Source organism: Leopardus geoffroyi, chromosome A3 (genome assembly GCF_018350155.1).
Source record: "Leopardus geoffroyi isolate Oge1 chromosome A3, O.geoffroyi_Oge1_pat1.0, whole genome shotgun sequence".
NCBI lineage: Eukaryota > Metazoa > Chordata > Mammalia > Carnivora > Felidae > Leopardus > Leopardus geoffroyi.
The window spans coordinates 60,715,020-60,742,818 of record NC_059336.1 but is presented as its reverse complement, the minus strand read 5'-3'; the positions used below and the strand labels follow the sequence as shown (position 1 = coordinate 60,742,818).

General features: G+C 38.2%; 1 protein-coding gene and 1 long non-coding RNA gene across 3 annotated transcripts; one reads left to right on the top strand and one right to left on the bottom strand.

Annotated features, from left to right (window-relative positions):
* The first annotated feature begins 26 nt into the window (after positions 1 to 26).
* On the top strand, positions 27 to 13,851 carry MRPL30 (mitochondrial ribosomal protein L30). Of its 2 annotated transcripts, XM_045445746.1 has the most exons (7): positions 29 to 149; positions 4,338 to 4,415; positions 6,301 to 6,381; positions 10,750 to 10,896; positions 11,127 to 11,200; positions 11,517 to 11,676; positions 13,281 to 13,851. In XM_045445746.1, the coding sequence occupies exons 2-6, from the start codon at positions 4,365 to 4,367 to the stop codon at positions 11,647 to 11,649; spliced, it is 486 nt and encodes a 161-aa protein (XP_045301702.1). In that variant the 5' UTR covers positions 29 to 149; positions 4,338 to 4,364; the 3' UTR covers positions 11,650 to 11,676; positions 13,281 to 13,851. The 2 variants fall into 2 exon arrangements, with proteins under 2 accessions (XP_045301701.1, XP_045301702.1); XM_045445745.1 differs by lacking the exon at positions 13,281 to 13,851 and having other exon boundaries at positions 27 to 149; positions 11,517 to 11,735.
* On the bottom strand, positions 7,232 to 27,799 carry LOC123580668. The gene is made up of 3 exons (XR_006703411.1): positions 27,789 to 27,799; positions 26,126 to 26,132; positions 7,232 to 7,339 (listed from the first exon to the last, which is right to left on the bottom strand). It is a non-coding gene; the product is annotated as an uncharacterized LOC123580668 (long non-coding RNA).

Sequence of the window (27,799 nt, the reverse complement as noted above, 5' to 3'; positions counted from 1 at the left end):
CAGACCTGCGCCTGCGCTCTCTTTTTATGGCCTTGAAGGGGCGGGACGTGGCCGGAACTAAAGTGCCGGGGTTGACTACGAGTACGCTATATGAAGGCCAGGTTTGTGTGTTGCGCTTCGTGGGCGCCCGTCTGCTCTGCTTCCCCTCGGTGAGTAAGGTCAGGCTGAAGAATATTTAGGAATATTGCATTTTTGCCAGGAGTGGGTACCTGGGAACGCCGTGATGTGGATTGATTTTCCTATTGGATTCTGAGTTTGCGGGTCGTAATAACCTAAATGAATTTGCGCCCGTTCACTGTCCCTTGGGATCGCGAAAAGCCAGTGGTCGAGCGGATCCGGTTTCCCAGTTCCGGAGCCGCGCGGCTTGCTAAGCCGGGCTCTGGACCCGCCTAGGCAAGATAGTTTAGTGGGGCAGGGAATTCAGGGTTGTTTTGGCAGTTTTTGTGCTTCTCTTTATAACTAATTTCGGTTTCCCACTGGGGATCCGCGTAACTTGAATTTTTTGTTAATGAGGATAAAAGCTTGCTAATTGCATCTTAGAAGGCAACACCTTCGGGAGTTTGCAGTTAAAATATTTACCATTTTACTGAAAGCTGTAATTTTGCAATCATGTTTTTGATCGCCGCCTACCCATAGCTGCCTGTTTTGCATATTTTCGCCAACAGGAGCTGATGAAGACTGCCTGTTACTTTTTAGGCGTTAGGAATTAAAAGAGACATTTTTTGCGTTCAGAGATATCGGTTAATTGAAAGGAAAATTCTATGTTGTGCGTTTTCAGTGTTTTCCTTCCTTTTGTCAGTAAGTAGGTGTCTAAAACTGTTCGGATATTAACTGGGGGCAAAAAGTAGAAAATCACCTTGGTAGCCTTCCCTCCATGGGTATGTTTATATTTTACTGATAGCTTTCCAGAGTTTTTCTGTGTATACATATACAGTCACAGACATTTTCTTAATGGAAAAGGGATCATACTTCTCATGATGCATGTTTTCCTATTTTTGCAAGAGAAAAGCTACTGTACAGTAGAAGACAGTATAGTTGCTTCAAGGTCCAAGAGTTGTGTGAATAATTATTAACATTAACCTTTATTTTTTATTAAAACTTACAACTTTTCACTGTCACACCTTCTGAAGTCTGTAAATTAAACTTAATTCAGCAGAAATTGATAACGTACCTACTACACAACAGGTGCTGCTCTTGGTAGATGCTTGGGATACATCTGTGAATAGATAGGGCACACCAAGAAAAAAAATTTTTTTTTTAATTTATTGTCCTTGCAGAATTAACATGTTACTGGGTAGAGACAGACAGTAAGCAACAAACCTAACAAACTATGTTAGAAGAGAAGTGCTATGGAAAGAAAATCCAGTGGAGTGAGGAGTGCTGACAGTTGTGGGGGGTCAAAATGTTAAACAATGGAATCAGGATAGACCCCACTAAGAAGAGATTTGAGCCAAAAATTGAAGCAATAAGGGAACTAACTATATGAATATCAGGAGCATTCCAGGAGAAAAAACAGTCAGTCCAGAGGAGCTTGTCTGCCTGGCAACTTCTAGGACCTGTAAGGGTGTCAGTGTGTGTATCCAGTGTATCCAGTGAGCAAGGGAGCAGTTGGAGATGAAGTCCTAGAGGTAGGGGTTAAGGACTGGCTATTGCTCTGAGACATTGGAGGTTTTGGTTTTTTAATAAATAAGCTTTTTATTTCAGGATAACTTTAGGTTTACAGAAAAGTTGTGAAAATAGTAAAGTTCCTATATACCCCACATCCTATTTCCCCTTTTATTAACATCTTACATTAGTATGGTACATTTGTTAGAATTGATGAACCAGCATTATTACACTGTTAACTAAAGTCCATATTTCATTCGAATTTTCTTAGTGTTTACCAGATGTCCTTTTACCCCATTTAGTTAGTAGTCATGTCTCCTTAGGCTCCTCTTGACTATGGCAGTTTCTCACTTTCCTTGTTTTTGGTGATTTTGACAGTTTTAAGGCAGTAAGGTATTTGAAGACATACTCCCATCATTTTGAGTTTTTAAGTAGTTCGTTTCTAGTGCTACAAAGTGCTCCAGGTTCATCTTAATATATTCCCTGCAGTAGCCCTATGATTAGCCATTTCTCAAAGGAGCCCTGGTTTCTTTTATTAGAGAATGCTAAGATCAGGCGCTGAGTGTGTTCATTGCTACTGGGATGCCATTCAGCTAACAGAGCTAACCCATGTATATATACATTCATACCTGTGATTATTTCTGTATCCATCAGTATCTATATTAAGCTAAACATGAGCTCAAACTCTCAACTTGTGTCATTGAATCACATGGATTATTCTAGCTTTCTCCTCTTATATGTTACCTTTCACTTCAACAGTGAGAAACCTGGCTCATTGGAAGGTTTGGGGAAGAGGAGTTGACATGATTTGATTTGGGATTTTAATGAAATGGTTGCTGCTATGGAGAAGAGAGCTTATGGAAGTTGGACTGGAAACTGGAAGGCCCCTTAGGAGGCTTTTGCTGAAATCTAAATGATAAGAGAAAAGTAAAAAAATGTGAAGCCAAATGAATTGGGTTAATATATAATGTTTAACTTAGGAGGAAGAAGTATGGTAAAGAAAATAATTTATCGTTACCTATTTGATTGCAGAGCCAGAGGATTAAATAAGCATCTCTTCTAAGGAAGCGTCGATACAAAATATATATAAACAACCAGCTAAGCAATGGCTGATGATTTGCACTAGATACTGATTTGAACTAGAAATTCTTATGCTGTATAGTAATCTTTGAAGTCTGAATGAGAGTTATGAAATTTTGATATACTTCTGAATTCTGAGTTGAGCAGATCATAGTTCTAACCCATTAATTGATTCAAACATTCATAAACAAACACTGGGTGCCTACTGTTCATCAGATACTGTGCTAGATGCTGAGAGTAGAAAATGAACAAGATAAAATTCTGGCTTTCATGGCATTAAGGATTTAGTAGTTGACTCTTCTAAAACTGATGCATAATTAATTTTGAGAGACTGGTTTAGTTGCTGAGAATTTTTCAAAAGTCTTGGCTCTTTTAATGGGACATCTTGCGTTGATTCCCACAACTTCATTGTTTTGTCCACATCACAGGAAAGACTTGACGAGCTTGAGTGAGCCAGAATCTGGTGGATTCACCAAAGTACAGCATTTACCCAATTTTAGTGTGTTAGGGTATTCTTATTACAACTTTGTAATAATTTCATAATAGTAAAAGCTACCATTTGTTGAGGGCTTCCTATGTAAAAACTGTTTTAGGTGTTTTTAGAATGATTCATTTGGAAAGTAGGTATTATATTCTGTCCTTTTGAAAAAGAATTGAAACACAAATTAAGTAACCAATGAAAAATGTACATGTAGTTCATAAACCTTATCTTTCTGCTTTTGTATACATCAGTATAATTGGTTGTAATTATTGCCTGTCTAAATAAACATGACTTTTTTACATCATAGAAGCAATGCATATTCATTAAGAATAGTTTAAAAATACAAGTATTCAAGAAAGAAAGTTATAGTTTACTTTTTAACAGAAAGGTATTATGATTTCGTGAAAATGCACTGGAGTAGGAATTACGAGAATTGGGTTCCAAACTATATGCTCCTTGGATAAGCTGAATGCCCTTGGATTGGATTGGATTGAAGGTGGATGCCCTTCAAAATGAATGAATTTTCATTTTCCACATACATAGGCTAAGGTGGTCAATTCTAGAGGCACCTGGGTGGCCCAGTTAGTGAAGCATCCACCTCTTGATTGCTCAGGTCATGATCCCAGGGTTTTGGGATCCAGCCACGCACTGGGCTCTGTGTTGAGCTTTTGTGATTCTCTCTCTCTCTCTCTCTCTCCCCAGCTTACTTGCTCACTCTCAAAATACATAAATAAACATTTTTTTCTTTTCTTTTTTTTTTTTTAAAGAAGGTTGTCAATTCTCATTCTAGGAGTCTAGAGTTCTTCAGTCCCTTCTAGTCCTTTCATTTTGTGATTTTATAACAAAGCATTCTTTATCTGTGCTCTTTGGTGAAGAAGTTAAGTAGTAGTGATTTCTTTGCCCATTTTTATTGAATCAACCTAGTTTCTAACTCATCTGGCAAAAATGAAATGTGATTAATGTATAATTGCTACATATGGTTTTGCTGAATTCTGAATAAAACATTTATTATAACTTCTTACTCTTATTGCATTAAAATAACTAGGATTTTACTGTTAAACTTCAGTCAAGTTCATAATTAACTTCTTTAGGTTTTTAATAATATGTAAGTAGGCACCTGTCCATTTCCAATACATATTTGACCCATGGATCTATTTTATGCTTGTCATAGCCTTTGAAGAGAACAGTCACCACACTCATGGCAGGGATTTTGCGCTCAATAGTTCAGAAGCCCCCAGGTGGACTCCAAGTAAGTATTTCTTTTCAAGTATCATCTTTCTCTCTTTTTTTATTCCTTAAGAGTGATTTCTCTCTCTTTTGTAATTAACAAAACAAACAGGCAAGTTAAACTGTACAAGTTCCTTTTTTTATATAGTGTTTTTAATGTTGAAGAGCAGTTTTATTTATGATTTATGATCTGCTGTTTTATCACTAAAAATTTAAAAACACAAAAGATCTTTTCCTGGAGAACATGCTGGTAAAAAATGGCCACTGTTGATTCCCCTTAATCTTTTTTTTTTTTTTTTCAACGTTTATTTATTTTTGGGACAGAGAGAGACAAAGCATGAACGGGGGAGGGGCAGAGAGAGAGGGAGACACAGAATCGGAAACAGGCTCCAGGCTCTGAGCCATCAGCCCATAGCGTGACGCGGGGCTCGAACTCACGGACCGCGAGATCGTGACCTGGCTGAAGTCGGACGCTTAACCGACTGCGCCACCCAGGCGCCCCTCCCCTTAATCTTTTTAAAGTTTTAGGTTTTTCCCTTCAATTATGAAAAGAGTATATTTCCAATCATAGAAAAATATGGAAGAGCAGAAAGAAGAAAAGCCCTCTCCCAGAGATCACTAATGTTTGTATTTTCATGTAATTCCTTCTATTCTTTCTTACAGAAATTGTAGCAGTACAGCCTAACCCATTCATGAGGGCCAGAGTCTAGATACAGACCTGCTGCTGGCCATACATTGGTGCTGGCCAGTACATTGCCTTAACCTTAGATTAATCCTGTGTGGTCACTATTATTTCCTTCTTAAATAGCTGAGGAAATTGACTCTCTGAGAGGATAAGTGTCTCATTTCTCACAAATGGTGAGCACAGAGCCAGGATTAGAAGCCCATGTTTTTCCTTTCTCTCCCTCATTCACTCCTACTTACTGTCTAGTTGTTTGTGGATCTCTGCAGGACAGAGAGGGCATGAAAAGAATGATTATTGCCCATCCAGAGGGGAGTTTCCTGATGGGAAGGATTGGCAGTGAATCCTTTTTCTTTAGCAGACTGAGAGCAACAGGACTGGAAGATTGTAGAAAGGGAATAAGAAATACGAACTAGGAGTGTTGGCATTGTAGGGACTAGAAAGAAAATTGGCAACTCCTTTTCTTTTACATTGTATTGGTGAAAGTAAATTATTGCACATTGTCTAGAGCAGGCGTTGGCAAACTATGGCCTGCAAGTCAAATTCAGTCCACCTATTTTTGTAAATCAAGTTTTATTAGAACATAGCCATGCCTATTTGTTTACATATTGTTTGTGGCTGCTTTTACCTTACAGCGGCAGAGTTGAGACTTGACAATGGAAACCATACAGCCCTAAAGCTGGAAATATTTCCTGTCTTGTCCTTTATAGAAAAATATTGCCCACCCTGGTCAAGAAGTCTATATTTGACTCATATGGAATTTAAGAAACAAAACAGATGAACATAGGAGAAAAAAGAAAAAAAGAGAGGCAAACCAGAAAACAGACTCTTAACTATAGGGAACAAACTGAGGGTTACTGGAAGGGATGGGAGCGGGAGGATGGGCTAGATGGGTGATGGGTACTAAGGAGGGCACCTGTCGTGATGAGCACTGGGTGTTGTGGAAGTGGGAATCACTAAATTCTACACCTGAAACTGATATTACACTGAATGTTAACTAACTGGAATTTAAATAAAAACTTGAAAAAAAAAGAGAAGTCTATATGTGCTTTTTGTTTTATAATGTTAGTGGTAAGGTGAGATGTATTCACTTAGCTAAGGAGCTGAGATAAAGGTTTGATAATTATAGGTTAAATAAAAACAGACTTTTGTCACCTAAAAATTGGTGAGTATAGATTTCTGCACTAGCCAGAGTTTTTTAAAAAATGTTTTCTATCATGTTTAGACTGTAACAAAAGGTGTGGAGTCTCTCATTTGTACAGATTGGATTCGTCACAAATTTACCAAGTCAAGAATTCCAGATAAAGTAAGAACAAGGGTTTGGTGGGGTGGGGGTTAGCGTTACTATTTTTTTAAGCATGTTATGTTTTCAAATGGTACCTATTTGTATAATATTGAAAACTTTTACATTGAATTATTTGTGGATGTCCATGGTAGTATAGAGTTTAAATAACACATGGTAGAATTTATCTAGGTAATGATTCTTTTTTTTTTTTTTTTTTTTAATGTGCCACTGGCCTTTGAAGTAGTGGGGTTTTATCATCTTAGTACCTGTTTATTCCCGCTTATGATTTTTGCCTTAATATTTTGTGTTTTCATATCACCATTATCCTCAGGAAAACAGTGGGTCTTCCTCCGGCTCAGACTCTGTCTCTGTGCTTCTTTGTGTTCACTTTATATATTGAGTATTGCAACTTGGGATCTTTGCGTTTTCTTTGCTATACTTATGTGTACATATCATACTTTTGGAAAACACTGGCTAAGCCCCCTATTAACTTCCATTTTATTTTGTTTAAATGAATAGACTTTATTTCTTACAGCAGTTTTTGGCTTATAGAAAAATTGAACAGAAAGTACAGAGAGTTCCCATATACTCCCTCCCCCAACATATATAGTTACCCTATAATTAACATTTTGTATTGGTATATATTTGTTAGAATTGATGGACCAGAATTGACAGATTATTATTAACTAAAGTCCTTAGATTGCATCGGGGTTTACTATCAGTGTTACACATTCTGTGGCTTTTGACAAATGCACAATGTCCTGGGTCATTAGGGAATCATACAAATAGTTTCATTGCCCTAAAAATCCTCTGTTCTTCGCCTGTTCATCCCTCCCTCTCATCTCCCAACCCCTGGAAACCACTGATATTTTTCCTGTTTTTATAGTTTTGCCTTTTCCAGAATTTCTTATTGTTGGAATCATGCACATGTAGTCTTTCAGACTGGCTTTGTTCACTTAGCAATATGCAGTTAAGGTTTCTTGACGTCTTGCCACCAGGATTGCTAGCTTTTTGTTAACTATACTTAGTCAAAAGAATGATAAATTGTGAGTTAGCTAAAACATATCTGGATAGAATTAAGGAAAAACACGAATTTGAAAGATCAAGTTATTTTCCATTAAAGTGGCTGGGGACTCAGAAATCAAACAAGTTTCTGGAAATAATGAAAGTTGCATTTTTATAACCTGAGTTGTGTGGCTATGCAGTTCATTTCTTTTTATTACAAATAATATTTGGTTTTATGGATGTACTGTAGTTTGTTTAGCCATTCATCTCCTGAAGGACATCTTAATTGTTTCCAGTTCTTGACAGTAGTGAATAAAGCTGCTGTAAACATTTGTGTGCAAGTTCTTGTGGGGACATAAGTTTTCAACTCATTTGAAGTAAGTACCTAAGAATGCAGTTATGCAGTTGATGGAATATATGGAAAAGACTACATTTAGTTTTTAAAGTCTGGGTTTTTTTGTGTTTTTTTCCCCCAGTTTTTTGTATTGCAGCAAAATATATATACAGTGTACTGTCTCAACCATTTTTAAGTGTACATTACAGTGTTATTAAATACATTCATATTGTTGTGCAGTCCTCACACCATCCATCTCCAGAACTCTTCATCTTACAAAACTGGAACTCTGTACCCATTAAATAATAACTCCCCAATCTCTTTTCCCCAGCCCCTGACAACTACCATTCTCCTTTGATTTTTTTTTAAGATAAAATAGTGTTACCATTGACTATTTTGACACCTTTAATATGCTTGATGTTCTTATATCAGAAACCTTTTTATTTTTCAAGTCATGGCTTTGCTGCTGCTATCCTTTCCACAACTGTATTGTCTTGTATCTTTTCATGTTTCTTAGTCTGTAAAGTTCTAGAATAAAAGGATAGATACAGACGTTAGCATTCCTTTAAAATGTGTAAGGCATTGATTTTGATTGTCAGCTGTAGCAAATATGAAAATTCAAACTTCATGGAAATGATTCTGAGATGTGTATCTCCAGCCCATGCCTATCTTCTGAACTTATTCCTATATTCTCACATGTTCCTAGACCCTGCCTTGTGGATAATGCAGAGGTATTTCAGGTTAAACATATTTAGAATCAAACTCGTCTTACTTTCTCTCCAAACAACCAAATGAAATAGGATGCTCGTCCCGTATTAGTTATATCAGTTAATGCTACCATCCTTTACCTGATTTCCCAAATCAGGGTGGAGATGTGTCCATCTCAACCCCTCCATTCCTCCATTCACCACAAATGCATCTATTTTACTGTCCAGAGTCCCCAAATGAGTCCCTTTTCTGTTGCAGCTACTGTAGTTCAGGCTCTTAAACCAGGGCTGCAAGTTTCCTGGTACCAGTCTCCCATTCCCACTTCATTTTGTCCTCTTACAAGTATATTCTTTCTGAGTCCTTTAAAATTGTAGTCCTATTGCTTCAAGTCTTCAAGAGCTCTGTATCCCTTCTGGAAGTTTCTGAAGGCTCAGCACAGTTGAGCAATTTAACTTCATCCTCTACATTGCTTTCATGTTTTTTTCTACTTGAGCCACACATTTACCCTTGGTTTTCCCAGATATTTTGTGCTCTTTACACTGTTTCTTTAAATCTTTGTTTTTCTTCAGCATGCCTGCCCCATCCTCTGTTTACCACCATTCTTCTCACCCTGCATCTCTTCAAAACCCCTAGAAAATACAAATGAGCAAAAAGAGCAAAAAGACACCCTTAATCCCACCACCTGGAGACAGCTTCCATATCCTTTTCTGTTATATGTTTTTAAAGATGTGAATCATCTCATGTAAAATGCTTCTTTAGCTTCTGTCTTCATTTAGCAATATAATGTGAGCCTCTCAGCAGATAAGTTTCTACCATATTATTTTATAATTAAATAATACCCTTTTTGATCAAAGTGCCACCATGTGTGTGTGTCCGTGTGTCCATGTCCTTCCTTGGTCTGATTTCCCAGAGGTGATATGACTCGATCTAATGTCTTTGAGACCTTTATACATATATAAGTGTATGTATATGCACATATGTATATTACATGATTCTTAGAATTAGTCGTTATGGGGGCGCCTGGGTGGCGCAGTCGGTTGAGCGTCCGACTTCAGCCAGGTCACGATCTCGCGGTCCGCGAGTTCGAGCCCCGCGTCGGGCTCTGGGCTGATGGCTCAGAGCCTGGAGCCTGTTTCCGATTCTGTGTCTCCCTCTCTCTCTGCCCCTCCCCCGTTCATGCTCTGTCTCTCTCTGTCCCAAAAATAAATAAACATTGAAAAAAAAAAAAAAATTAAAAAAAGAATTAGTCGTTATGTAGTGTATTCTGTGTACACACTCATGTACTTGGTACAGATGAAACAAATATGAGATCCTACTACACATAGTGGTGTGGAATTATTTTTTTCTCAAGAATGTATTATGGGGGCGCCTGGGTGGCGCAGTCGGTTAAGCATCCGACTCCAGCCAGGTCACGATCTCGCGGTCCGTGAGTTCGAGCCCCGCGTCAGGCTCAGGGCTGATGGCTCCGGAGCCTGGAGCCTGTTTCCGATTCTGTGTCTCCCTCTCTCTCTGCCCCTCCCCCGTTCATGCTCTGTCTCTCTCTGTCCCAAAAATAAATAAACGTTGAAAAAAAAAAAAAAAAAAAAGAATGTATTATGGCCATCCTTCAATGTTAGTAGCTGCTAAGATAGTTAACCTTATTGGTTTTTATGGCAGCATTGTATCCCATGGGATATATCATAATTTATTCAGTTGTATCATATATTACTGGTTTTATTATTTTGTACTAGTTTTAATTCAAATGTATGCCTTGTAATTCCATTTAGTTATTCTACGAGGAACATGGATGTGGCCTTTAAATTTTTCATTATTACAAATAGTATTACCATGTACCTCTTTATTTAGTACATTTTATATACTCAGGGAAGTTTTTTGTGTGATAGCTTACTAGAACCTTTTGATTTTTTAGAGAATCAGTATTAATGTCAGCTCTCTTGAGCTGTTTCTGACCCTTTGTAGGCAGTCATTTGTACTAACACATACTCATGTGTTGTCATTGTAAGCTTATCTTTGATGCCCTGCCTGAATGGGGTGGAGGGATGCTACTGTACCCTGCTTATCTGGTGCTAATACAGTCTCCTGGCATTTGAACTCTTTAATGTCCTTTTGTTACTCCCGCTTTGCTCTTAAACAAAACAAAACAAAACAGTCTTTGCCTGTGTGATTTTTTTTTCAGAGTATGCAATCCTTAGACTTTGTCTGAATAATCAGTTTGAAGATGAGGATTTCAGAAAGATTGGGGATAAGATCATTATGTAGATTTTAGGGGGTGGTTAAGAAAGGAAAAGGAAATACATAGAAACTGTGTAGTTGAAAACTTACCATTTATAATTCTTTCCTAGGTATTTCAGCCTTCACCTGCAGATCATGAAAAATATGGTGGGGATCCACAGCACCCTCATAAACTACATATTGTTACCAGAATAAAGAGTACAAAAAGACGTCCATATTGGGAAAAAGATATAATAAAGATGCTTGGATTAGAAAAAGTAAGCAGCTGTTTAAGTCCTCTTAAGTTAGTTGTTTAAATTTGCTTTAAATTTTATAATTTTTAAACTTTAAGGTACATTTTTATTACTTCACTCATTTAAATGTATTATTTAGTGTAATTTATTTGAAAATTTGATTCAGACAAAATGAGTTTCACCTTAACATTTCACTGTAACATGGGACCATCTGCTTTGAAATGGATCCATAACCCTGTTTCCTTTGTTTATAGGCACATACTCCTCAAGTTCACAAGAATATACCTTCAGTGAATGCAAAACTGAAAGTGGTTAAACATTTGATAAGGTTTGTTGTTTGTTACTTCAGCTATTTATTTTTTAAATTTTTTTTTTTTCAACATTTATTTTTTTTGGGACAGAGAGACAGAGCATGAACGGGGGAGGGGCAGAGAGAGAGGGAGACACAGAATCAGAAACAGGCTCCAGGCTCTGAGCCATCAGCCCAGAGCCTGACGCGGGGCTCGAACTCACGGACCGCGAGATCGTGACCTGGCTGAAGTCGGACGCTTAACCGACTGCGCCACCCAGGCGCCCCGTTACTTCAGCTATTTAAAAAAATGTATTACCTAGTGTAATTCTAAAAGCATTTTCTTATGTCACAGAATCCAGCCCCTGAAGTTGCCACAAGGACTTCCAGCGGAAGAGGACATGTCTAACACGTGCCTCAAGAGCACTGGGGAATTAGTGGTGCGGTGGCATCTAAACCCTGTAGATCAGGAAGCAGTTAAGTCCTAATGCCAGAGCAGTTTCATATTTAAAAATGTAAATCATTTTTATTTAAAGATAGAAAAGGTTCTCATTAAAATATATTTTAAATTCTAGTCATTTTCACTGGCTAAACATGGTGTGATTTCTTCCTTGTATAGGCTTGGAAGTTTCAGTGCTGGTATTTGATTTAACTCTCTTTTCTGTCTGATAGTTTCACTGCAGAATGGGCTGGAGTGGTATTGTTTAAACATTTGAGTTCAGATGTCACCTTAGCAGTCACCATTGACTTGTTTAAAATATTGTTTTCTCTTTTAATTGAACGCAACAAATTCCTCGAGTGTCCCTTTGAGTGAGCAGTGTGTTACGTGTTGGGGAAATGCGCAGCAGACCAGAACATGGTCCCTGCCCATCAGGAGTTTAGTCTCTTGCTAGAGAACAGAGATTCGGCCACAGTCATTAAACATTGGATGTAGCTAGATTGACTGCTTGTGCTTTAGTGTCTATAAGTATATATGTAGAGTTGGCTGCATTTTATTCTTAAATTTAATACCAAAAATAGTGTCTTTTTCTAATTATAAATCTAAATTGGCCCAAATTTTATTGATGTTCTTTGAATTCCTAAGAAACCTCTGCCAACGGTTGAGGTAATATTTAAAAGATGGGAAAGAAGGGAGAAATCTTTTAGGGAGAATTGTTTTATTTCCTTGGTTTTTTTTTTTTTTTTTTTTTTTTTTTTGTCCTATTTCAGATACCTGGAGGGGTTGGGAGAAGTAAGAATTGTAGGACAGGTTCAATAGTGGGAAGTTTTGTGGCAGCTAATCAAAGATGATGGTGAAGAATCTCTGAATTCTAGTTGCCTATTTCCCTTTGTCTTTTGTGAGGTTTAGTTTGGGCAACAATAACATTGGCATACTACTCATAATTATGACAGTATTCATATTATGTAGTATTCATCCTGTCATAGGTCTTGATGTTTTAGAGCATTCAGAATTGCTACCTGAAATGAGCCAGATATCATTAATTACTAAGCTTGAATGCAATTACAGTTTCAATTCAACAATTATGAAATATCTAGTATACGTAAGGCCTGGAGGAGATCTTAAAGCCAGAGGACACTAACTTCAGAGAGCTCATTCTAGTTGGAGAGAAACCTGTATGCTACAACAAAATGTGTCCTTGCTGGAGGTGGTTTGAGGATAGCTGTGTTAATAAAAGCTGGTCCCTGCTAATTTATTGCCATCTCTTTCACTATACTAATATTAATGTTTAAAATGGGGAAAAGAACATTGGTTAATTTTTACCCAAAGATTCTAATAAAGTTTAGGTAAGTAATTTTAACCTCAACAGTCCATGACTAGAAAAAAGGACCTAAATGTTAAGTTGAATATTTGTAAATAAAATTGTCCATAAGGAGAAAAGTATAAGGCACACATGGGTATAAGCTAGTGCATTAGTTTTCTATTGCTGTGTAACTAATTACCACAAACCCAGTTGCTTAAAGCAACACACACTTAATCATCCCACTGTTTCTGTGGGTCAGAAGTCTGGGCTTAGCTGGGCTTAGTCACTTACGGTCTCACAAGGCTGAGTTCTCCCCAGCCTTGACTGGGAAAGGATCTGCTTCCAAGCTCTCTCATTTCATTTGCTTGTGATTGTAGGATTTATGGCAAGTTGTTTCTTCAAAGGCAGTCAGTGTTGAAGAGAGAAACTAGCAAGATGTGTGCTAATGAGGGAGCACAAGGCAAGCTGACAGACCACAAACACCCCCCACAACCCAACCAGGTGGGATATGTGTGATACTCCTCAGGCACTCCTGGCTGCCCAAGAACAAAGGAAAACTGAAAACAAAAGGTTAACTGATAGAGATCATAGTCCTTAAGGACCTAGGTCTCCACTAGCCCTCCACAGTGGGAAACAAAGGCAGAAGGAAATGGCAGATAGAACTCCATTCCCTTGTAACATGCAGCCCATTGACAAATACTTGAGGCTGGCAGAGTAAAATGTTTCTTTAGGAACACCCTACTGTCTTAATATTAATATTTGCTAGAAGGAAAAACAGCCTTAGCTTGACAATATCTAGGCCTCCAGTGTCTTGTGAGTCTTTAGCATATGAAAATCTCCCTGGAAACTTCCCCTGGACTTTACCTCCCCCAACCCCATAGTATATAATCAGTCTTTCCTCATCGTCCAGGGCACAGTGCTTAAATAAAATCACCTTTTTGCACCAAAGATGTCTTCAAGGATTCTTTCTTGGCCATGGATTCCGGACCCTGTGAACCCCACTAACACCTCCAAAAACCTCATCATGCGCTATACTCTTAGGTAATCATGCAAATGCAGTCATGTACATTCCATCACCTTTGTTGCATTCCATTGGTTAGAAGCAAGTCATAAGTCCAGCCAAACTCAAGGAAGAGGGAAATTACACAAATGTATGACTGCCAAGAGGCAAGGATCCTGGGGGCCTCCTTAAAGATTATCTGCAAGCATGGTAAGTCCATCCCCAAGTAGACCCATGGAAATCCCCGTATTGTCATTCCTTTGCTTCATATCATTTCAAAACCTTTTAAGGACTTCTTGCTTAGTTTTGTCTTTGGGTCTCCGAGAAGTTACCTGAGCGCTAGCACTACTTTTAAGGACCATTCCAGTTCTCTTGACATCTTCTCAATTTAAAATTGCACCTCTTCCAGGGGCATCTTTTGTCATCGCAATACTAATACTTAGCATCCTAACTAGCACAGTTTCACCAAAAGCAGTTCCACCAAGTGGAATTGCACTGGCCATTTTGAGGAGCTTTTGACACAAATAATAAGATGGTGCATTTAGGAGGTACCTTACAACAAAAAAAACGAAGAAATCCCATGAAGAGATTCTTTGTCCTGTTTTTCTGAAAGAGAGATAATTTTGCTTAATATAGGTGATATCCTCTCCTTCCCAAACTTCCAGGAGTAACAAGTACTGGTTTTTTGGTCACACAGCTTGATAAAATTTTCAAGGGTCCAAGTTACTGTCTAAACCATCTGTCACTCTTTATATATGTATATACATCAAAACTTTTCTGCATCTAAACTTTTCTCTCTTGGGGCTCCTGGGTGGCTCAGTGGGTTAAGTGTCAGACTTCGGCTCAGGTCATGATCTCATGGTTCATGAGTTCGAGCCCCACAAGAGGTTCTGTGCTGATAGCTCAGACCCTGGAGCTAGCTTCAGATTCTGTGTCTCCCACTCTCTGCCCCTCCCTCCCTCATGCTGTCTGTCTGTCTCTCTCTCTCAAATAAATAAACAAAAAAAATTTTTTTAATAGATGAATAATTCTTCATATTCTGTTCTCTAATTTTCTTCATTGTATGGAGAAAAAATTTGTTGGTCACTTAAGTTAAAGATAATATAAAGTGTTAAGAATGTTATGTGTTATGCTAATTGTTAACACTTTATATATTATAAACAATATAAATCAGGTACAATAATTACAGAGAAATACAAATATGTATGTAGCATAATGAATATGATTTACTCCTTATTAAGATGGTAAATTTAATATGTATACTTTTTTTTTCTTTTAAGTATTAGAGAGAGCGTGCGCTCACACAAGAGAGAGCAGGAGAGGGATAGAGAGAATCTCAAGCAGGCTCTGTGCTGTCAGCACAGAGCCCAACACTGGGGCTCAATGAACCGTGAAAATCATGAACTGTGAAATCATGAAATCATGGCCTGAAATCAAGAGTTGCATGTTCAACTGACTGAGTCACCCAGGTACTCCTACATCTTTTATTTAATATAATTATAAATTATACTTTTTTTTTTTAAGTTTATTTATTTTGAGAGAAAGAAAGGAGAAGCAGAGAAAGAATCCCAAGCAGGCTCTAAGCTCAGCATAGAGCCTGAGGCAGGGCTCGATCCCATGACCATGAAATCATTACCTGAGCTGATACCAAGAGTTGGACACTTAACTGACTGAGCCAGCCAGGTGCCCCTGACAAATTCTATTGTAAAGCAATAGATATAAACTTAGGTTTATTAAATATAAATGTCCACGCCTAAATACATATAAAGGTATATTAACAAATTATTGCAATCTGTGCATGAATAATGTAAAATAAAGGTAAAAATCAAGTTTGAGTAAACCAAGGTATTTTTGTCTAGAGAATCATTATTTCCCATTTTTTTTTTTTTTTTTAAGATTTTATTTATTTTTTTTTTCAACGTTTTTTTATTTATTTTTGGGACAGAGAGAGACAGAGCATGAACGGGGGAGGGGCAGAGAGAGAGGGAGACACAGAATCGGAAACAGGCTCCAGGCTCCGAGCCATCAGCCCAGAGCCTGACACGGGGCCCGAACTCACGGACCGCGAGATCGTGACCTGGCTGAAGTCGGACGCTTAACCGACTGCGCCACCCAGCCGCCCCCTATTTTATTGTTTTTCATTTTTTAAATAAATTTATTTATTTTGAGAGAGGCAGAGATAGCACAAGTAGGGGAGAGGTAGGGAGAGGGAGGGAGAGAGAATCCCAAGCAGGTTTCGCACTGCCAGCTTGGACCCCAATGTGGGGCTCGAACTCACAAAACTGCGAGATCATGACCAGAGCCGAAACCAAGAGTCTGTTGCTAAACTGACTGAGCCACCCAGGCACCCCTTTTTCCTATTTTAGATACTTAGCACATATCTTGTCTTCTCTCAAAACTATTCTTGATTTTGCCTTTCCCAAAGTCATACCCAAATTTGAAACAGTATAATTATTAAGATGTATTTTATTCTTAAACTGTCTATGGATTTTCTTTCTTTTTTTAATTTTTTTTTTATGTTTATTCATTTTTGAAAGAGAGAGACAGAGCACAAGTAGGGGTAGGCAGAGAGAGGGGGGACACAGAATCTGAAGCACGCTCCAGGCTCTGAGCTGTCAGTACAGAGCCTCACGTGGGGCTCAAACTCACGAACTGCGAGATTGTGACCTGAGCTGAAGTTGGGCACTCAACCAACTGAGCCACCCAGGTGCCCCTGCCTATGGGTTTTCTAAAGTGGCCATCAGATAACAAAGATTTGCTGTTCACCACATAAAAGTAAAAGCAGTAGGGATGATTGTCTAAAAATTCTCCAAACTTGAGTTCAAAATGATTATGAGCATTTTTGTCTACCAAACTTAGTATTGACAGAAATCTGACAACTTAGAAAGAGTTGATCTCTCTAGATTAATTACATATAAGTAAAGTCTATTAAGTATCTTTTAATGAATATACATTTTTTCAAGTTAAAAGAAATATGATTGGACACAAAGATACAATAACTACCTTCCAAAAGATTGTTTCCATTATTCTAGATTCACAAATGCTCCCCTGTCTCCACCCCCTTTCCTTTCATTACAAATCTGAACAAGCATTAGGGAACTGATTCAATTAAATGGAAATCATCAGAGGCCCATTGCTATATTTAATCTTGTTATATCAGTAGCCAAGATATATTAATCCACCTTGTTAAGAACTGTAGCTGCAACAAAAGTGTGAAAGCTTCAGTTGATTTGGTTCTAGGGTCTCTACTACACTTAAATAGTACAGACTCTTCCATTGACAACTAACTTGGTATTTTTTGGCGAGTCCCCTGACGTATGAAGTGTTGTTTCTGTCTCTTCATACATCACTGTCCAATACTGCAACACTCAAAACCCTATTACCTCCTATGGGTCTGTGGTGTCATGCATTAATCTAAGCAATTCAGACAAAAGGACCAGCCCTCTGACAGCATGGACCCTAAATACATTCCTGTTGGGATATTAAATTATTTTTCCATTGTATTTATTAAATTCTCTGTCTGTTTAGTCTGTCTGTAGTCATGCTCGTTCTACTCTTTTCCCTGAGGTTAAAGAAATCCTGTGTTTTTCTTTCTCATCTCAGGTTTGAGGAGTTACTACTTTTGTTCAAACTTGTCCCCCATGACACTTTGTCACTAAGATCCACATCTCATTTATTGCCTTGTTCTCTGGTTCAGAGATACTGGAGTTCTTAGAGAGGGTCTTGGAGACACTGATAGGGACTGGTACTTTTATTAAGGCATTTTCTTATTTACAATACTAATTTGGTAAAATCTGCCTGAATCCCATGTTTCAACTTAGTACAATGCAAGAAACTACCTTTCCATAGGATGAAATATAGAATAGGACTTGGAAAGGCCCCTCAACCAAAAACTCCCTCCCATCACTGTTAGGGAGTCTGACATTCCTCTATTAGAAATGCAGTCATTTAAAGAAAAAAGCAAAATTGTCTTTATTTTCAGATGACATAATTTTACACATAGAAAAATTCTAAAGACCCCCCCCCCACCAAAACTGTTAAATCTAATTAACAAATACAGTAAAGTTGCAGGATTCAAAGTCAACATACAAAAAACTCAGCGTTTCTATTAAATTATCTGAAAAAGAAATTGTTACAATCTCATTTACAATAGTCAAAAACAATAAAATACTTAGGAATAAATTTAACCAGAGAGGTAAAATATCTCTGCTCTGAAAACCACAAAACATTAATGAAAAAAAATCAAATAAGACATAAATGGAAAGATATTCTGTGTTTATGGACTGGAAGAATTAATGTTAAAATGTCCACACTATTCAAAGGCATCTGTAGATTCAATGCAATCTGTATCAAAATTCCAATGGCATTTTTTTTTTTTTACAGATATAGAGAAAATAATCCTAAAATGTACATGGAACCACCAAAGACCCAGAATAGCCAAAGCAATCCTGAGGGAAAGAAAAGTGGGAGGCATCATACTTACTCATTTCAAGCTATATTACAAAGCAATAGTAATCAAGCAGAATAGTACTGGCATAAAATAAATGTATAAACCAATAGAACAGAATTGAGAGCATAGAAATAAGCCCATGCATATACAGCCAACTGTATTTGACAAGGGAGCCAAGAACACTCAATGGGGAAAAGACAGTCTTTAATAAATGGTGCTGGGAAACTTGGATATTCACATGTAAAAGAATGAAACTAAATCTTTATCTTAACACCACTCACAAAGAATTAACTGAAAAGGGATTAAAGACTTAAATGTAAGACTAGAAACCATAAAACTAGAAGAAAACAGGAAAAGGCTCCTTGACATAGGTCTTGGCAATGACTTCTTGGATATGATACCTAAAATGCAACAAAATCGATGAACAAGTAGGACTACATTAAAAAGCCTCTGCACAGCAAAGGAAACCATCAACAAAATGAAAAGACAACCTGTGGAATGGAAAAAAATATTTGCAAACCATATACCTGAGAAGGGGTTAGTATCCAAAATATATAAAGAGTCCTACAACCCAATAGCAAAATAAATAGTCCAATTTTAAAACTGGGCCAAGGGCCTGAATACACATTTTTCCAAAGGGGATCTATGAATGGCAGGTACATGAAAAAGCCTCTGCACAGCAAAGGAAACCATCAACAAAATGAAAAGACAACCTGTGGAATGGAAAAAAATATTTGCAAACCATATACCTGAGAAGGGGTTAGTATCCAAAATATATAAAGAGTCCTATAACCCAATAGCAAAATAAATAGTCCAATTTTAAAACTGGGCCAAGGGCCTGAATACACATTTTTCCAAAGGGGATCTATGAATGGCAGGTACATGAAAAGGTGCTCAACATCACTAATCATTAGGGAATGCAAATCAAAACCACAATGAGTTATCTCATATTAGAGTATATACCATCAGGGGGCGCCTGGGGTGGCTCAGTGGTTAAGTGCCAACTTTGGCTCAGGTCATGATCTTGCAGTTTGTGAGTTCAAGCCCCACATCAGGCTCTGCGCTGACCACTCAGAGCCTGGAGCCTGCTTTGATTCTGTGTCTCCCTCTCTTCCCCTCCCTGACACTGTTTCTCTCTCTCTCTCTCTCTCTCTCTCTCTCTCTCTCTCTCCCTCTCCCTCTCCCTCCCTCCCTCCTCTGTCTCTCTCTCTCTCAAAAATAAAACATTTTAAAAAAAAGCTATCGTCAGAAATATAAGAGATAACATACTGGCAAGGATGTCCAGAACATTGTTGGTGGGAATGTAAATTTGTACAGTCACTATGGAAAACAGTATGCAGTATCCTCAAAACACTAAAAATTGAACTACCATATGATCCAGTAATTCCACTTCAGGGAATGTAATTGAAGGAAGTGAAAACATTGTTGAAGAGAGATTCTACATCCTAATGTTTATAGCAGCATTACTAACATAGTCAATACATGGAAACAACCAAAGTATACATCAACAAATGAATGGATAAAGGAATTGGGTATATGTGTATAACAAGTATTATTCAGCCATTAAAAAGAAATCTACCATTTGCAACAATATGGATGGGCCTTGATGGCATTATTCTGAGAGTAGTCAGAAAAACAAATACTATATGATCTCACTTGTATGTGGAATCTTTTTATCTTAAAAAAAAAAATTCATAGAAGAAAACATCAGATTTGTGGTTACCAAGGGGAGGAGGTGGTGGGATGGGGAATTGGATGAAGGTGGTTCAAGGTACAAAATTCCAGTTATAAGTACTAGGGTTGTAATATACAAGACGGCTATCCTTAACACTGCTGTAAGATATATTTTAAAGTCAGTACTGGAAGTCCTAGCCTTGGCAATCAGACAACAAAAAGAAATAAAAGGCATCCAAATTGGCAAGGAAGAAGTCAAACTTTCACTCTTCGCAGATGCCATGATACTCTACATGGAAAACCTGAAAGACTCCACCAAAAAATTGCTAAAGCTGATACATGAATTCAGCGAAGTCACAGGATATAAAATCAATGTACAGAAATCGGTTGCATTTCTAATACACCAATAATGAAGCAGCAGGAGATATCAAGGAATCAATCCCATTTATGATTGCACTAAAACCCATAAAATACCTAGGAATAAACCTAGCCAAAGAGGTAAAAGATCTGTTCGCTGAAAACTATAGAAAGCTTATGAAAGAAATTGAAGACACAAAGAAATGGAAAAACATTCCCATGCTCATGGATTGGAAGAACAAATATTGTTAAAATGTCAATACTCCCCCACCTGTTGGGATGAGCACTGGGTGTTGTATGGAAACCAATTTGACAATAAATTTCATAATAAAAAAATAAATAAAATGTCAATACTCCCCAAAGCAATCTACATACTCAATGTAATACCTATCAAAATAACACCAGCATTCTTCACAGAGCTAGAACAAGCAATCCTAAAATTTGTATGGAACCACAAAAGACCCTGAATAGACAAAGTAATGTTGAAAAAGAAAAAGCTGAAAGCATCACAATTCCGGACTTAAAACTGTATTGCAAAGCTGTAATCATCAAGACAGTATGGTATAGGCACAAAAATAGATACATAGATCAATGGAAGAGAATAGAGAACCCAGAAATGGACCCACAAGCATATGGCTAAATAATCTTTGACAAAACAGGAGAGAGTATCCAGTGAAAAAAAGACAGTCTCTAGCAATTGGTGCTAGGAGAACTGGACAGTGACATGCAGAAGAATGAAACTGCACCACACAAAAATAAACAAAATGATGAAAGACCTAAACGTGAGACAACAAATCATCAAAATCCTAGAGAAGAAAACAGGCAGCAACCTTTTTGACCTAGGCCACAGCAACTTCTTGCTTGACATGTCTCCAGAGGCAAGGAAAACAAAAACAGAAATGAACTATTGGGACCTCATCAAGATAAGCTTCTGCACAGCAAAGGAAACAAAACTAAAAGGCTAACGACAGAATCAGAGAAGATATTTGCAAATGATATATCAGATAAAGGTTTAGTATCCAAAATCTATAAAAATCTTACCAAACTCAACACCCTAAAAACAAATAATCCAGTGAAGAAATAGGCAGAAGACATGAATAGACACTTTCCCAAAGACATCCAGATGACTAACAGACACATAACAAGATGCTCAACATCACTTATCATCAGGGAAATACAAATCTCATTGTGGTTACCACCTCACACCTGTCAGAATTGCTAAAATTAGCAACTCAGTAAACAACAGATGTTGGCAAGGATGCAGAGAAAGGGGAACACTTTTGCACTGTTGGTGGGAATATGGCCACTCTGGACAACAGTATGGAGGTTCTGCAAAAAGTTAAAAATAGAACTACCCTATGACCCAGCAATTGTACTACTAGAAAGGATACAAAAATGCTGACTCGAAGAGGCATGTGTACCCCAATGTTTATGGCAGTGCTATCAACAATAGCCAAATTATGGAAAGAACCCAAATGTCCATCGACTGATGCATGGATAAAGAAGATGTGGTATACATACATACATACATACATACATACATACATACATACACACGATGGAATATTACTCAGCAATCAAAAAGAATGGAATCTTGCCATTTGCAACAACATGGATGGAGCTAGAGTGTATTATGCTAAGTGAAATAAGTCAGTCAAAGAAAGATATCATATAATTTTACTCATGTGGAATTTGAGAAACTCAACAGATGAACATAGGGGAAGGGAAGGAAAATGAGATAAAAACAGAGGCAAACCATAAGAGACACTTAAATACAGAGAACAAACTGAGGGTTGCTGGAGTCAGAGGGTGAGGGAGGGTTGGGTTAAATGGGTAATGGGCATTAAGGAGGGCGCTTTTCAGGATGAGCACTGGGTGTCATACGTAAGAGATGAATCACTGGGTTCTACTGAGGCCAAGACTACACGGTATGGTATCCAACTTGAATTTAAATAAAAAATAAAAATCAATAAGATAGATCCTAAGAGTTCTCATCACAAATTAAAAAAAATAACATTGTTTTTCTTTCTATAAAACATGATGGATGTTGACTGTGATCATCACTTCACAGTATATATAAGTCAAATAATTATGTTGTGCACATTAAACTTACACAGTACTGTATGTCAATTATATCTCAGACTGGGGGAAAGGTAAATAAATTTTTTTTTTTTTAATTTTTTTTTTTTTTTTTTTTAACGTTTATTTATTTTTGGGACAGAGAGAGACAGAGCATGAACGGGGGAGGGGCAGAGAGAGAGGGAGACACAGAATCGGAAACAGGCTCCAGGCTCTGAGCCATCAGCCCAGAGCCCGACGCGGGGCTCGAACTCACGGACCGCGAGATCGTGACCTGGCTGAAGTCGGACGCTTAACCGACTGCGCCACCCAGGCGCCCCAAAATTTTTTTAAAAAGAGAAAGAAATGGAGTCCTTTAATTTCCTTGCGTCTTCAAGAATACAAGTGAAGGGGCAACTATTCAGAAAAGTTACCTCTGAGCTGCTATCTGATCTCCTCAAGTCATCATTTCACTGTGATGGAGGAAGGAAGTGGAAAAGTGGGGTCATCAGGGAGCAACAGCCTCAGTGGAGCACAGACAGGTGGAGCTCCAGGGAGGAAGCCAGAATTGGGTAGAAGAAGTGTAGAGGTTCAGGGCAGAAGCCCTGATAGAGAGGGGACCCAGAAGGGCACGTTTTGCCTTATAGCAAAGTATGAGTTTGGATCATTTACATGCTAATAAAATAAAAATAGTACCTTAATCTCCTCTAAAGTTCTATAGCCAAAATCCCAACAGCCGGCTGAACCAACCTTCACTGCTTTGCTGTCACACCTGCCTCAGCCCAAAACTATTTCCTGTATCTCCCCAGCTGTTTCTGAGAATTCTCCCAGCAAGACCCTCCCATGAAATGATGGCCACAATGAGTGATGGGCCCACAGGAAACCATTTTGCAACTTCTTGGATATTGGCTTTGTAGGCTAATATCCTTTGAAGATCATTGCTGCAATCATTTTGGAAGCAATAATCTCTAAGGACAGGAGGAGAGAGAAGGTGCTGTCTCTAAAATGGAACATGCCTTCCTGAGGGAGAGAGCACAGTCCACTGGGGTGAGGAAAATAAGTATTGGAAATTTTATTTCTATTTGCTTTTTCATCTAATCCCTCAAATTTATGTTTTTGTGTATATTTCATAATGTCAGAATAAAGTGTATGTGAAAAATGAGCAAATGTATAATTGTATGTATAATCAAGAAACTGTTGATATATGTCTTTAGGTAAGCTACTTTAAAGAGATCATCCGTGTCTCTAAAGTTTTTTAAAGTCTCTGAGGTTTTTTTCAAAGGCATCACCCTGGAAAGGACTCCTCTTGGTCTGCCAGGTTGGAAATTCTTCCCTTGGACCAGTGTGGTGTCCATATGAGTTAAACCTGGCTCATTCAAACCATAAGAGAGTTATAAAAACTGAGAATAATTGATGGGGGGTGGAAGGGAGAGGAGGGTGGGTGATGGGCATTGAGGAGGGCACCTGTTGGGATGAGCACTGGGTGTTGTATGGAAACCAATTTGACAATAAATTTCATATTTAAAAAAAAAAACCTGGCTCATTAAACCTCTACATTTGAATGAAAACAACCTTGCCAGGGTTAATCACATGATTCTTAGTTTGTGTGTTTGCTTTTTGCAACACCTGACTCCAAACAACTTTTGGAGGTTTCCAAATATCACATCTACCTTTCCAGGTAACCTGGCTTCATGGGTGATATTTAAAAATTTCTTTTAAGAATGTTTTAAATTAGGCTGAGAATTTTCAAGGTAACAGAATGAAGTAGGGGAGCAAGGTTTTGGAGAGTATAGGAGCTATTTTTTAAGTTTTTATTTTAATTCCAGTTTGTTAAAATTGTTACAGTGTTATATTAGCTTCAAATGTACAGTATAGTAATTCAACTATTCCATACATCACCCCTTTAAGGTGTTGTATTTTGCATTTCAAAATTAGCCACATTTTACATGTGTGAAACTGAGTAGGGTTTTTTGTTTGTTTGTTTGTTTATTTGTTTAATACACAAAGTATAGGAGGCATCTGAGGGAGGGAAGGCTTCAGAGAGATAATTTCAAATCAACATTTGATTGATACCCTTTTGCAGACATTTTAATCAGCTATATACCTTATGAGGTCAACCAGAAATTGTGGGAGGAGACATTGGAAGTGGCAAATCCAAGATATAGACAGAATGTCATTACTGCACACACAGAACATCATCAAAATTAAAGGCACATCCTAGCCCTGTTACTGGCTATGGAACTTCAGAAAGTAATTTAATCTCTGGGTTTCAGTTTTCTCATCCTTACGTTGAAGATGATAAATATCATAAGAATAGAATGAGGAAATAAACATAAAGCTACTGATTTACTGCCTAGAACACAGTAGCTGTCATTGTTTTTGTTAGTAATATGGTAGTAATATGTTTTCTTCAGAAATTAACTTGGTCATTGACCCTTTTAATATTTCACCTCTGCCCCCATGCTAAGGACTAGGCTATCAGTGACACCAGCCTGTGGGGAGAACCTTAGACAGGTCCCCCTTTGGCCAAAGTTTTGAAGGAGAAAAGTGAATTTTAAGGTTCTTTGAAGTTCTAGCTTGGTAAGTGGGCATCCTCACTCTCCAGATAATTAGAATGTGGAATATAGACTGCAGCAGCTAGCACTGCACCTGTCTCCAGAGTAGGGGTTACTTCCTAAGTATTTATGCAATTGAATTCTATCCATAATCCTGCCACTGTGCATAAGAATTTAATCTCATAGGAGGTGCCTGCGTGGCTTGGTTGAGTGTCTGACTTCAGCTCAGGTCATGATCTGTGACTGTGCTGACAGATCAGAGCATGGAGCCTACTTCAGATTTGTGTGTGTGTGTGTCTCTCTCTTTGCCCCTCCCCCACTTTCTCTCTCTCTCTCTCTCTCTCTCTCTCTCTCTCTCTCAAAAATAAATAAAAACATTAAAGAATTTGAGCTCATGGGACAGAATTGATGTGAAATTTTTTTAAAGGAGCCTGATATTTATGTGCTGATTTGGGGTATCTGGTGCCTAAAATGTTTATGCCCCTGTGCAGACATGGTAGTTAGTTTGCTTACCTGAGATTATCAGACCCTCTGGAAGGTTATCACGGAAGCTTAGTCTTGAATTTAAGTAGATCAACAAAACACCCATGCAGTTTCCTCCTTCTCAAAACCATCTGAAAATGAGGGTTGGATGAGGGGCAGAGAAATGACAATGTTGGCCAAGGCAGAGTTGCTATTCTCAAGGGCTGAACTTACCTTTTGGAAATTCTGTGCCCAGCTCCCAATCTTCACATTGCACCAGAAGGCAATGGGCTAAACTGATGTTAAGGCCAGACCTGGAAAAGGGAAAAAGCAACGTACAAAAAGCAAAGAGCTTCTAAGGAAAAAGGTCTACATTGTACCTACAGCAACTATGTATCGGTTTTCTTCATTATCATGAGTTTTAATAATTGAATATACTTTGACATTAAGAAAATCTTCCATCATTCTTCCTTCAATAAACAGCTTTGTGTGCAGAAGGATCTTATTAGTAAAGGTATTTAGACAGATCTACTCATTGAATATTGATCAATGTTGGCAAATTAATCTTATTCTCTAATTAATATACTCCATACTCTGATCTAATCCATGCCCTTCTGACTGTCCTACCCCCCCCCCTCCCACACACACACACACACACACACACACCTTCATGCTGAGCCGCCTTCCATACAGAGTTCACTCTTAGGTATACCTTCATTTTTCTGCTCGTCTTTAATCAGAAGGCTCCTCTCCTCTCAGACCATCCACCATACTCTGAAGATATCTGAGGGTCTCACAACCTCCCTTTCTGACCCCCTACTGTGGGGATGAGACCTGGCCTCGGGATGTTACACAGGGTTTCACTGGTAAAGACATTGAAGACCTCCTGAGATCTCCACAACATGGATGCTCGACCCAAGACTCAGCTCAGGAGCACCAAGGCCCTGAAGCATCAGTAAAATCCATAGCCTCAGTATGCATGAGAATATGAGATAAAATGAGAATAGAACCTATCTCTTAGCACCACTCTATAAATATAGATATGCTTAAAACAACTCATGCACTACACATAAGAGCAAGTCTTTGCAAGAATGGTATTGAACTGCTGTGAGGAAACCAGTGTTTCTTCACATTATAAACAACACAATACATTCAAAACTATATTGGGTTTAATTTGTTTCTTCCCTTAAGATACTCTGACCAAAATTCTATAATGCACAGCAATCTCAAGTTCAGTTAATTATACTCTTAACAAAAAAATCAACATAAAAATGTGTACATACTTAAATTTGACTTTAACTTTTAGGCTTTTAGGACTTTTTAATAAAGTATAAGTTCACATATTGGAACAGATCACTTATCTGATTGTTTTAATTTTAGACAGCATGGACACAAGCTCAAAGGACATCTGAGCAGAGACCTCTTTTTTTTTTTTGAATAAAACTCCAAAAAATCCTCAGAGATGTAAGTGATAAAGAATTAACTTGTTCTTTACCTGTGAAAGTGCTAATCCAGACTCTCTGGCTCCAATTCCTTAAGTTTGGGGTAATAAAAATACTTCCACTGAGGTCACTTTGTAAAACGTCTTTGTTTTAATTTTAGATCCAGTGCAAAAAGAACTAGGAAGTGGTGACAGAAGAGCTGGGGAATGGAGGATGGGGGATTCCAAGCCCATGGCAGACCCCTAGCAATGGGAGGAGATTGGTGCAGACCCAAGGATTCAGGAGGGGCAGATGACCTGGGGAGCAGATGAAGGAGCATAGATTCTGGGGAGAGAAGGCCGTGTATGTGAGAGAGTGAAGGACATGATGGGAAAGAGAATTATGCAGGATAGGAGAGGATGTGTTTAGGAATAGAGCCATGTAGAGAACTGGGGAAGCCAAACCCCCAGCTTTCCATGGCATTGACTTGGGATGATCAAATGGCTAAGACGTGATGCTCACAGCCATGACCCCTAAAACAGTCCACATGTTTTTGCCAGTTTCAAATTACAGCCTACAGTTACTTATTTCATTCTTTAAAAATTAGGGGCGCCTGGGTGGCGCAGTCGGTTAAGCGTCCGACTTCAGCCAGGTCACGATCTCGCGGTCCGGGAGTTCGAGCCCCGCGTCAGGCTCTGGGCTGATGGCTCAGAGCCTGGAGCCTGTTTCCGATTCTGTGTCTCCCTCTCTCTCTGCCCCTCCCCCGTTCATGCTCTGTCTCTCTCTGTCCCAAAAATAAATAAACATTGAAAAAAAAAATTTAAAAAAAAAAATAAAATAAAAATTAGAAAAGGCATTTTAACATTCAGAATGGATTTGGCAAAGCTAAGCCCTACTTGGGTGGTTACTCTTTGTGGCT